Here is a 13,357-nt window from a genome sequence, read left to right as displayed (position 1 = left end):
CTAATGTCACATTCAGATGCAAATGTCACATGGGCTGAGATTTTATCATCTGCACTTACCACTGAATTTGTCTTCTTGTTTTATTGAATTACAAATGACAAGACTGACCTATGTCTTTGTAATTTTGGTGACGGTTAACAGGGAGCTCTAAATGAAATAAATAGTCCTTTTGGTGTGATGTTAGGTGTGTCATAACAAAGCCTTACATTTCGCCATCTTCCTTCCTGCAGTTAAAGAGCATGCTGCACAACATCAACTTCTTCTTGGACTCTTTGGTCAAAGGGGATTTGAAAGATGTTAAAGGTGTAAGTTAAAAAACTGTAGACGTGTGCATTGGATGTGTTTGTTGTATCTCCGTAATATCACGTGTGTAATTGTGCTTTTTGGTTATGTGTAAAGGTCAGTGAATCCATAGAGTTAGTAAGCCTTAGGTTTGGTGTGTTCTACCTGTGTCTGTGTGGGTGAGTGAATGTGTGTGTGCGTATGTGTTGCCCTGTGACACCTTCCTGGGTGCGTTCCTGCCTTGTGTCCAATGATACCGGGTAGGCTCCGGACCCACAGCGACCCTTATAGACTTATAGACTTATAGACAATGAAATTAAAGTCAGCCTACACTTGTGGTTCCCCTTTTTTTTTCTCTGCAGTGTCCCCTCACCCCCTTTTTTTTAGGTATATACAGTCTGTGCAAAAGTTTTAGGCACATACAAAACAATGTTGGAAAATAAAGATGATTTAAGGAAATAATAGAATTCTTTATTACTTGAAAAAAAAGTCATGTGCAGTAAACATTAATAAACGCAAGAAAAAAAGTATTATATCGGATGACAATTTGCGTATTTTCTTCTTTTTAAATATTAGTCCTAGGTACAGTTTATAAAGTTTTATAAAGAATTTAGACGGTAGTTTTACTGAGTGCCTTGGAGAATCTGCCACAGTTCTTTTAAGAAATTGCATTGTCCCACTTCTTTGTTCTTGCAAAGCTCAGGACCATTCATTGTTTTTTTTTGTTTTTTTTTTTAATTAACCTCGTTAAATAAGTTGCTTTTTTACAGACATACAATTTGCTTTTTGTAAAATTATTATTATTATTGGTAACGTATATCTAAAATGTTTTTATACTGATTCAATAATGCAGAATTCAGAAAATAAATATCTATAAGACTTTGTACTAAAAACCTAAAACTTTTGCACAGTACTGTATATTGTAGATTTATATTTTTGAGGCCCCTTCTCTGACACACTGTACTAGCAGTGTACAAACATGCATCATTTATTGGCCTTATTGCACCCTCCCTGGAATAGGGTGAGCCCCCATGCATTTGGCTGTATTTGGGTAGTGTTTGAGTAGCTATTTTGATCACACACTCATTGTCTAGTACTAATTGTCCAGTACTGACATTAATTATATTTTCATGGCTGAATGTACAAAAATGGTTTATAATTTACAGTAAAACACCCTATTAATACTCTTCATTTCAGAAAAATTATATAGGACGAGCATGTGTCGAGCAGTTTTATCACAGTATTTGTATTTCCATACCCTGCAGCCCTCCTAGAGATAAAAATCATATTGTGAGTTTAAATTAGTAAACAATGTGGTAAAAAAGTAAAGGTAATTATGATAGATAATTTCTTACTGTTATTGTATGTGTATATTTGTCAGCATTAAATGAGAAGAATCTCCTTTGCTTCTTTTTCCCTGCAGGACCTGAAGAAGCCATTTGATAAAGCGTGGAGGGATTATGAGAATAAATTGTGAGTGCTTGTATTTCCGCTGGTTAATTTGAAGCTTAATGTGTTGTTTCAGTTAAAAAAAATTCTGAGTGTGTCACAGGAAGATATATGTGAACCCAGGGATAGTATTTTTATCCATTAGATAAGGGCATTGGTAAGAAATTTGCCAAAGTGACAGAGAAGTAGGAGCAGTTTTCTTACCCTAAGGAACACAAACAGAGAATATAACTTATTCATTTGTTACACAGCAGTTGTTTTACAGGCTCAGTCATTTGGAAATAAATCAGGACAGTATACAAATTGTACCCTGTGGAGATACACTGTATGTCCAGAGGTTTGTTGACATTCTTATTAATACTTGAATTTGGCCAAATTAAGGTGCTCTCTCTGGACACAGGTGTTTATTTGTAAATGCACAGCTTGTGTAATCCTGGGACATTCTGTAGTGACTTAGCACCATACTCAATGCCAAACATGGGCCAGAAGTATATGAAGTCCCTAAACATTTGGGAAAAGAATATTGTAATTGTATTGTCTGGAGTGATAGAGCTGTATCCAGTGCCTTGGGGATGAGTTGGAGTGAATTTTGCTATCCAGAGCTTATTGTCTAATATTAGTACATTATCACACTAATGTTTATGTGGCTGAATACTATTAGATATTCACAGAAATGTTCCATTGGGCCTTACAATTAGATCATCATGCCCAGTATTAAAAATAGGCTAGAAAGGTCACCCCCCCCCAGCTATGTGATATGGAGCAGTGGATCTGTGTTCTCTGGAATGATGGAGCTCAACAAATAATTCAACCTTACTAATACTTTTGTGGCCATACAATCAATACCTCACAGCAGTGTTGCAAGATGAAATGTAAGTCACATTAGATGCTGTTAGATGCTAGGAGCTCACACTATTAATTTCAGAAGAAACTTGTGCAGTTTTTGTAAATTCTGTCTGCACAGACGTCCCTCTTTAGCTTATAAGAGTGTAGTATCTAGTCTTATGATCAGCTTGCTCACTTCCCATAAAACTGGAAAAGATGAAGAAATGTTTGAAACTGAAATTAAGAGACGTAACAACAATTTAACAAAAGGTCTCTCTCTCTCTCTCTCTCTCTCTCTCTCTTTGAGTTTGAGTTTTCAACAAAACCAAGTTTTATGATTGTGACTTGCCTCTCAATTCATATTTGTTTGAAATTATTATACTTTTATTATGTGTATACTTTATAGCTTTATTATGTATATACTTTTATTATATCCCCAAGATACATTTTACAAAAGCCAACCTCAAAGAAATATTACATGACACTAATGGTGCTGGAATAGTGTTCAGACCGGAGAGTTTTGTTGGAAATTTATTTGAAGAAAAGAAAAAAAAAACTTAAACAGGAAACACATGACTAACACACTATAGTTAAGCTAGGCTAGGCTAACAAATTCTAACAGCAAAATATTACCCAAAACTCTAATAACTGAAGCCCTATACAGATGGAATTATTTTGATGTGTGGAGCTAGGGAAATGTCATTGTACTACAGGATGTCAGTGATGTTTATAATAATTTGTCACCATATAAGGAATCTTAGTGAAAATAACAGATGGGAGCAGCTACTCGATTTATGCATTGGCATCACTTAGGGAATATTATACACAGCAGCACTACTGAAGGTTTTATACCAAAAATATCCTTCCCTCTGCAACCTTATCGTCTAGTCCTTCATAACAGATAATGGGTAAGAACATGGCAAAAACGTTTACTAATCCATACTGCTATTAAAAACCAGGTAGTGGGACACCTGTTCACTAAATTTTTCTTCCAGCACCTCCATTCTTGAGAAAACCCACAAAAACTATTTTATAACAGCATGTGATGGAATACTGCACTATGTGTCAATTTGCACAGGAGTAATACTACAACTTTTACTTGTCAATTTACATTAAGTAAAAGACTCTAATCTTTCCTGAAACAAGAGCGCACACCCTGGAAAAATGACTGAAATTGTCTATTCAGACAGGATTATAACTACATATGTCCATATGTCACGGTTGGAGGGAGGACGATGGGGTAGATGTACACGCAAGGGAATCTTTTATTAACAAAACAATAACACCAGCAAACTAGGACAGAAATCAAATTAGATTAAACTGAACTGGAACAAACTAGGACAAGGACAGACAGGAAAGGGTCGTGAACTGGTGTAGACCTGGGTAAACACAAAGACAAGGAAACGCACATCTACACACAAGACTAGACAACCGAGCACTGAAAACAAAGGGGTATATATACACAGGAACATAGACCACAGACAAGGAACACCTGGGAAGGATAACAAGAGGGCAGAGACTGAGGTGGGACTAACGCAGGGCTGGGGTGGAGACAACAACAAAACAAACAGAGCCATGTGCTAAAAGAGCACAGGGCAGAGAAAGCTGACATAGAACAGATGACAGCATGAGACAGGGCAAGAGCGTGACACAATAGCTGAAACTAATCCTGACCTAAACTAATTCAAATGATGCATTAACAGAAGCAGGAAAACCACTATAAGCTAGAACAATGATCAAGGCAAGATGAGTGTGAGGACATGGACATGAACTAAATGATCGGAAATTTCAGATCATTTAGTAAAGAATTAAACTGTGGCTAGGAATCCAGACAAAACAGTTCGAGCTCCAACAAGGCAATAAATGTCATTTACACCTTTAAATCCATTCTTGGTTTAGCTATGTTCTCTCTTTCTGAAGCACCAAGATTGAAAAGGAAAAGCGGGAGTTGGCAAAGCAGTACGGCATGGTGAGAACGGAAGTGAGTGGAGGAGAGATCGCAGAAGAACTGGAGAAAGAACGCAGGATGTTCCAGCTCCAGATGTGTGAGGTGAGATATTAGTGCCATAACATACACATTTATATAAAATGAATTAGTTGTTGCATTTCTACACTCATTGTACTGGCTGCACTTGTCACACCTGTGCATTTATAGGGCACTTCTAATTCTACAAGTGGACTGTAATGAATCTGGTGCTACGTTACTGTAACACTGCCAATTGTTGTACTGGTACAAGTGGATCAGTCACAGCAGTGATGGTGGAGTTACTTTGTCCATTCCAAACCCAGTGTGTTAGACACATCTATTTGTTGATTCACCTTGTAGATGCAAAGTCAGAGACAGTAGCTCAGTTGTTGCTGTCCAGTTTGTGTCAATCATTTTCTATTTCTTCATCAGTTGTCACAGGAACACTGTTCTTTTGTCTGGTTATTATTGGCTGGTGGACTATTTACACTCTGGCAGTGACACTGGGGTGTTTAAAACCTCCAGCAGCCTGCTATGTCTGATGTGGTCATAGCAGTGCATCACCCACTAACACACTACTTTTTTTCTGATGGGCATCACAGTGCTGGATAAACAATTTCTGCATCTCTCCTGAAGTTAACACAGTTACCATGCAATGCCTAGTTTTTCTAGTAAGTCTTTCATTCAATTCATGCAAACCCCATTTGCAGAAAAGTTGGAACATTTCATTGTTATTGAGAATTCAATAACAATAGGAATCTGTTCATTTTCTTGAAGCTAAGTTTCATTTAACTGACAAAGGCATAACGGATTTCCCTATATTTCAATTTCCCTGAATGTTCTTATTCTAATTTTTTTTAACCTGGAGTGTCTCTCTGTCCACCTTGAAATGCATGGTTGAGCCTCTGTTTCTTAAACAGTACCTCATCAAAGTGAATGAAATTAAAACCAAGAAAGGCGTGGACCTGCTGCAGAATCTCATCAAGCACTACCACACTCAATGCAAGTAAGGAAATATATTATATGCCTCATATACATAAAACTGTGTGAAAAAAGTGGTTCCCCTTTGTCAAAATACTTAATGTGCATATATTTACACTGAACGATCACTGGATTAGGAACACCTACCTTGTATCTTCCTGTTTTCCATTTTATCAGCTCCACCTACCACACAGAAGCACTTTGTAGTTCTACAATTACAGATTGTAGTGCACCTGTTTCTCTGCATACTTTTTTATCCCCATTTCACCCTGTTCTTCAATGGGCAGAACCACCACTGGACCACAAGACAGCAGGTATGATTTGGGTGGTGGATCATTCTCAGCGCTGCAGTGACACTGACATGTTGGTGGTGTGTTAGTGTGTCCTGCTCTGTTATGAGTGGATCAGAAACATCAGGGCTACTGCTGACCACCAACCAAAAACATCCAGCCAACAGCATTCTGGTGGTGGTGGTGTCTTGTGTCCACTGAAAAAGGACTAGACCTACTGATGAACTGTCTCTAGCTTTACATATACAAGGTGGACCAACATGGTAGGAGTGTCTAACAGAGTGGACAGTGAGTTGACATAGTGTTTAAAAACCCAGCAGCATAGCTGTGTCTGATTCACTTGTACCAGTGCAACACACAATAACACACCACCACTGGCATCAGTGTCACTGCAGCGCTGAGAATGATCCACTCCCTGAATCATACCTGCTCTGTGGGAGTCCTTAGGGGATCCTAACCATTAAAGAACCTTGTGAAAGGGGGCATAAGGATTTGTTTTTTTTTGTCAACATTGTAACGTGTAGATCTGGGAATATCTGCTTGTGATATTTTACTGTGTTGTGAGTACACAGTGGAAAGTTGTATGTTTGGGGTGGTATTAAATCTGTAGTGGAGAATTACTTGAGATTTGACAATAAACAGTGATAAATTCTTTGTACAAACAGTAAAACAAGACTCATAGCTCCAGTCCAAAACCAAAGAAGTAAACCCATCTTGACTGATGGTCATTGTGTAATTTTTTTTGCTTTTGGGTTATGTACTGCTTTAAATAGTTTCTTTTTTTTTAGTTTCTTTCAGGAGTGCCTGGCTGCCACTGAGAAGCTGAAGCAGTACATTGATGCTCTAACCGGAGGACTCAGCACTGTGAGTGTTTTCTTTACACTGGTGAAAATCTCTCTACAGTCAAGCACCTGCAGCAGGGGCTCAAATCAGAATTAGCCACTGTACACAGGACCAGCTATCAGAGGCAAACCAGTAGGAGCAAGGGCGATAAGACATTTACATTTATATTTTTGTTATGAATGGTAATTCCTGACCATCTTTAAGCTCAGGTGCTGACAGCTTATATCCAGTGTTAATAAACAACAACACAGACCTTACGCTAGCGTTTCTGAAAGTGTGGGACATTATTGCAGGTGGGGTGCAAGGAATTTTTAATTTTTTTTGCAAACTTATTTTGAAAATGCACCACCGAGATTAACATGTTTTGGCAGCAAATCAGACAAGGTGGGTCTTCTTTCAGCCTTCGTTAAGGCGCCTGTTCAATTATAAAGCTGCTCCAAACATCGGCTTCACTGGCCTCCTATTCACCATCAGTGTCTGGTTTATAAAGTTTTTACCAGCTCTGGGCTTGAGGTCAGTAATGAGAACATAACAGATAACAATGACGGCTAATTATAGTTATGAAAGTGGCTTGTATATAACTGTAGTGGAACAGAGGAGGATCTGAGAGTTAGTCAACGTTAATATTAGCTGTGTTCAGGTTGTGAAAAAATATGAAACAAGTTAATGTCATTCTCTGACTGTGTCCCAAACTGCATATTGCTGCACTGAATAGAATGAATATATATATATATATACCAACCTTAGCAGTGCTTTCTGTAGTGTAGTATGTAAAGTTCCATAGTGTGTTTGTGATGATGTACAACACATCACCATCTCTCTAAAACAACATACCAAATACACTTCCTTTGAAAAGACTTGAAAAGAACAATTTCAACAATATAGAAAACGGGTACTTACCCGTGTCCTTTTAGGAGTGGCAGCACTCGGGTCACCCAGCTTTTATAGTCCTAAGTGGAGTAGGGTAAATAGCTGGTGCAGGGGGATCCAGTGAACCGGTAAATGGGAACAACATGGTTAATAATTATGACTATATTTACTTATAACATCTGGGATAGTATGCATGCATCAAGATCTAACCAGTTATCTTGAAACTTAAATGTGTTTATATTTTAATGTTCTTAGGAGTACACAACAAGTGCTATATATTCATTTTGGTCTAGTCCAAGGCGGGGCTAATGGGGTATATAAAGGGGTGGGAAACCTAAAAGGAGGGAGGAAGGTAAGCACTTTGTTTGCTTGGTTTCCACATAACTGGAACTTACTTGGGTGAAATATTAGTCCAGTGTAACTAGTGGTAGCCAGATCCACTACAATTAGCTTTCCTTCCTGTAAGAATGTAATTAGTGTATATATATTTTGTAAATAGCATTTGTCCTTTATTTTTGCATGTTTGTTTCTGTGGTGTTCTGGTCCTCAAAATAAATCACTCACTGTCGGAGAAACGCTATTCCTGACTTTGTAGTACCTCTTTCCACCAACTAGACGCTCTCCAGACCACTCGATCCACAGTACCACAGTGTTGTTTGGGACACAGCCTCACTCTCTAACATTAATTGTAACCAAATGCTGTTCCACATCATTAGCTGCATTTTAGCAGTATTTTACTGCCTTATCTACATACGAATCAGTTTATAGTTATCTAATATTTTGGGTACGGTCTTTGTCGCAAATATGAAAATGTTGCTTTATGTAATTGAAAACTAATATTTATTGAAAATCCCTCCCAGACTTTTCCCTTTATATTTTAAAAAATGTTTTTATGTGGATGACCAAATACAGCTTACTGATAACACTGACATTATGACATTAACTTGCTCCTGTTTATTGCTGTTTTCCCTTTGTGTATTTATAAAATTTGAAACAAAGCTTTAAATTTATATGAAGCATACCATAAATAATTCAAAGCAATAACATGCACCTCATCTGTCACATGATACAATGGATGAGCATCAGCTGCATTGTACATGGCACCTCCATTCATATAAACAGCATCAGGTGCGTGTGTGTGCGTGTGTGGCAGTAATCAGTACTCTGAGCACGTCTCATCTTGCAGCTGCCACTAGCAATGAAGCTCAAATTGAGCCTGTAGATCCAGTCATTTAACTCCCTCCATGTCCCATCCCCACCATTTTATAAAACTGGGTTTTCATTTCACAAGGATTCACAAAAGAGACAGGAAAGGGCACATGGAGAAAGAGGGTCATAGAAAAAACAATACAACTTAAATAATGGGGACAGTGTGTAAGGCATTGAGTAGAAACTCTCCCTGCATTGTTCACTAGAAAAAAAAAAGTTGAAGTGAAAATAATCAACTTGATGGTTTGACAGACTACTTCACATTTATTCATGTGCATTAGTGGATAGATGGCTTCAGGTCAGTCACCGATCCATGGCTAAAAATTATCCAGCTATTCTACTGGCTTAATACAGTGTCATGAAGCTTAAAGATCACAGTGAACTTCTTCACTTTATATGACATAGTGGATTTTATCACAAAATAAACCCTGCATGCTTCATGTGATGAAAGCTGTGAGAATCATGTATATTTGCCAAGTACAGTGAATACTATATAAAGTAAGTAGACACCCTTTAAAGTGTTCTGTATTGCATAATCATGAGCCTAAAGGGGATGTAGTATACCCTTTTTCACAAGTGAACACAGTTAAATTAAATATCTGTGACATGACTTGGTCAAAATACCACAAGGATGAAACAACACAGCATATTAATTACCTTGTCAAAACAACCCTGTTTAGAATGTCTGGTTGTGCATTCTGGTTGAATGCACTAGTTCCTTTTATTGAAAATGAGCCACAGCTTTCAGCATAAGAGCCATGGAGTGTCGAGCTCTGTTTTTCACTCTATTTTCACTTAGATATCTTTCTTCTACCTTTTGTTTTTCTCCATATTTAATCAGTACACTGATTTCTTTAGAATCATTGAGTTTGTTTTGCTCTGTTTAACTTTGTGTTTGCACTCTTATATTGAAGCAAATCTGTCTCATCAGACTTTGAAATATTACCACCTTTGAATTTGTAGCACTGAATTTTTTTTTGTATTGAAATTATGCATCTGAATTTTGTTGCTTTTGAATTTAAGTCTTCAGATTTCCACCTCTGAATATTTTGCTTCGCAATTATGCCTCTGAATATAATTGCTCTTGAACTGTACTCGTGAATTTTCAAGAACACGTTTTCACTGTTATTATTCAAGGTTAATAAATTCAGATAAAAAAAAATCAAGCTTAAAAAAATTCAGTTGCTCAAATTCGGATTTTCTGTTTCACCCTAAATGCTGCACTAGTTGCATTCTGTCACTGCTAGATGGCGAAATACAAACACAACTTCCATACCGTGGAAAAACTACACGTTTAGCTTCCTTCCACAGGTATTATCTCTTTATTTTCAAAGTGTCTTAGAAATCTGAAAGGCTCACTAAAGACACAATATAACAGACTATTGATATCCATGGAAGGAAGCTTATATACAGCCAAATTTTAGAATGTTTAATAAACAAGGTGACCACTAATATTTGGCCATACATTGTATAATGAATTTTAAATAAATACATTTAAAAAGAATTATAACTTCAAACCTTTTTCCAGTTGTAAAGTTTATTTTTTAAGGACAATGGGTTTTCTATGACAGTGGAGATATATAAAACATGGTCAAGGTTACACAGTCTCACTGACTCAATGCTTTTCTTCTGTACTGATTTCCAAGATGTAGCTGAGGCCAACACGACTTTTTGTCTGAGATTCTTTTGTCGTTCATATCACGAAGTGTCAAGTTTAGCGGGTTCCACTCCCACTCTCACTCTCTCACTCTCTCAGACACTACTAGGGAAAAAAATCAATGCTCTGTTTTTCACAGCAAGCTACAAACGAGGCTGAAGGAGGATGCCACATTTGAGCTTGTTGTTTGTTTCAGGCAGCATTAATGTTAAGAATCAGACACAATTAAAGGTAATGCATGATCCCAGCTGGCATTTGCACAAAGAAATATAGATACTCTGTAATAAGAGACACCTGCAGTGCAGTAGAAAACCCAGATAACTTTATTTATTTATTTAATTTCTAGGCAATGAAATAAAGTTTTGTGATATTAAATGGAGGAATAATCAGGAGTTTCCAAATTACAGTTCGAAATTACTCGATTACTTGACCCTTGGAACTGAATTACAAGTTGTAGAGGTTAAATCATCCCCTACACAATGGGACGAACTTTCAAGTGCCTGATACATCAACAGAATATAAAAAAGAGCAGCCTTTCCATTGTACTCTGCTGCTAGTGTGTAGTGATATCAAAGAATTGCTGCTGGACTTTAAATATAGTTCAGTTTATTGTATCATATGCCTTCAGAAGTGTTCAACAATCCTATATTATCACCCACTCCTAACTCTCTGTGACACAAAGCTTATTTGGGTTTTTGTTTGAAACATACAGTCCCACCTTAAATGCTGCAGTAGTAATACATTGAAATTATATTAAATTAATTTAATACAACAAGAAGCATAATTTATAAAGGAGAATATACTGATGTTTGTTTGTTTGCCGGTGATTCACAAGGCATTCATAGCTCTTGCTTGAAGTGTGCCCCTGACCTCAGTATTAAGGGTTATATTGCACTACCCCTTGGCCCTACCCTAAGTAGGGCTAAGGGGTGAAATGGGATTCACCCCAAATCTATCACAATTAGAAAAACAAACCTTTCATCTTTAAGTGCTAGGAGAATGAATGGGCTGCCTGTGATTTTGATTACTTAAATTGTGAAACATGTAATTAATACATAATTAAACATGTATTGCAACCAATGTCTAACTCACCTGGGAAGTGTGGAAAATTTGAGAAAGTGAAAGCAAGTCTCCTGAAAATAATGGAAGCTGTTAGAAAAGGCAAGGCAAGTTTATTTATAGAGCACATTTCATACAGAAGCAATTCTAAGTGCTTTACAGAAAAAAGAAACAGTTAAATTAAAAGCCAAAATAAAAAGAAAATAGATCCACGTGTTAAATACTGAATAATAATTGCTTTTGATTCTTTAAAAATGTTTCAATATTTGTTTAGAGAATATTGTACATTAATTACAATGTAACATTAAACGTTAATATTTTGAAGATTTGTGCACTCTTGAAGCATTACATCATGTTTTTAAAGAAACCAGAATTTGTTCTTCTGTGTCATAGAATCATTTGTGGCACCGGGTTTTAAGAGTGCAAGATTCCTGCTTTTTTAATGCTTATGAATATGAAATACTTGAACTTAGCAACTTTTTGGATAAGTGGGGCCAGCGACATATGAACGGTGCTGTTTTCTTTTCAGTTTTTTTAACTACAAGTGAGCATGTTTCTATGTTGGCTGGCAAGATGTGCTTTTAATAATAGTTTGCAAGGAAAACCAACTTGCTCCTCAGTTATTGTTAAAGTTAGATATAGCCAAAAGATTAACAAAAAAGGCAAATTTGCTAATAAAAATTTGTAAGTTTTTACAGGTCATTAATATCTAGCATGTTTACCAGAATGTTTGTGTGCACTCTGTGTGTGTGTGTGTGTATGTATGTGTTTATTTGTGTGTAGATTAAGCACAGGCAGGATGAAGAGAAAAGGCAGCTGTGTTCTTTGAGAGATCAGCTGAAACCAGCCCTACAGCCTGAGCTTAAAGAGGTAATCATCTTTTTTGAAAAGAGTTTTGGGGTGATGTTGGGCCTTCATCTTCAAGATCACAAGACTTTCATACTGTAGTAAAATATATCAAGCAAACCTGCTTAGTGCCAACTTGTATCAGGATGCTTTTGGGTAGTTTGTGTATGGTGACATCTGATTGGTTCATGGTGTTCAGGTTAAAGCAGGCATAAAATTCAATCCCTGTATCAGCAATGAGCCCACCTTGAAGTAGCTGTTTTCACCAGTTAGGAGGAGTGTCTTCTGGAAATAGTGTATATAATCTAGAATTTATTTTTAATTAACCTAATGTCTTTTTTTAATGCAACCAGTCTAGGAGAGTAAGTTGACATTTATTGGATGTGCATGCAGTATATTGTTTGTGCTCCTTGAGTCCTTATCTGTGGCTGCATGCAATAATATAGGTCTGATTTTACAATGTCTGCATTATTTGGTTGCTGTTTTACAGTGTTTGTTTGCCTTTTTGCTGCCATTATTGTTGTTAGTAGTGCTATCAGTTTTATGCTTTTATTTTTAAAGAAAAAAATACCAATTAATATCTGTCTTTTTGCTTATTTTATTATTTTGCCTCCTAGGTTGTCATGCTAAATAGCTATTATGCACAAAAGTTCATTTCACATATTAACTCTGGAGAATCTATAGAGAAACTCCAGCGTATCAGGTCCAGAGAATTCCCAGTGTTGTTCTTTTACATATGCAGTGCACAGCAGGAGATTTTCTGTGACAGATGTTCTCACAACAGGAGAGTTCTGCATGCTCTAGGCATGGGGCAGTGTCTGTGCAGCACATGCAGGAGATACTCTGGGACATTAGTGACTCTGTTCACACGTGTGCTCACTCAGATTTGACCAAGAACTTTTACTAAGATGCTAGAGGTATAAAGTCTGGGTCTTTAGTTGTATCATATTATAAAATGATATGTTGTTGAGTGTGTTATCTGAATCAGGTAAGGCTTATGCATGTTCCTTGATGAGCAATAAACCACACTAAAGAAAATATATATAGCTTTCCCAGGAACAAACTTTAGGTAGGACTAGA

General features: G+C 36.9%; 1 protein-coding gene across 6 annotated transcripts in view; it reads left to right on the top strand.

The window, feature by feature from the left end:
- unm_sa1614 (un-named sa1614) overlaps positions 1-13,357 on the top strand; it is a 70,028-nt gene that overhangs the window by 20,314 nt on the left and 36,357 nt on the right. For all 6 annotated transcript variants that reach the window (XR_010802634.1, XM_066671328.1, XM_066671327.1 and 3 more), the window contains exons 4-9: positions 231-305; positions 1,706-1,755; positions 4,477-4,606; positions 5,443-5,528; positions 6,582-6,657; positions 12,215-12,301. Coding sequence is in view for 5 of the 6 variants with exons in the window: in XM_066671328.1 (XP_066527425.1) it covers positions 231-305; positions 1,706-1,755; positions 4,477-4,606; positions 5,443-5,528; positions 6,582-6,657; positions 12,215-12,301 (504 nt within the window). In the remaining variant the exon portion in view is untranslated. The remainder of the gene's footprint in view (positions 1-230; positions 306-1,705; positions 1,756-4,476; positions 4,607-5,442; positions 5,529-6,581; positions 6,658-12,214; positions 12,302-13,357) is intronic.

This window comes from Hoplias malabaricus, chromosome 5 (assembly GCF_029633855.1).
Source record: "Hoplias malabaricus isolate fHopMal1 chromosome 5, fHopMal1.hap1, whole genome shotgun sequence".
NCBI classification, from domain to species: Eukaryota; Metazoa; Chordata; class Actinopteri; order Characiformes; family Erythrinidae; genus Hoplias; species Hoplias malabaricus.
Note: the sequence above shows the minus strand (reverse complement) of the source record. Positions and strands in the feature narration are given on the sequence as shown.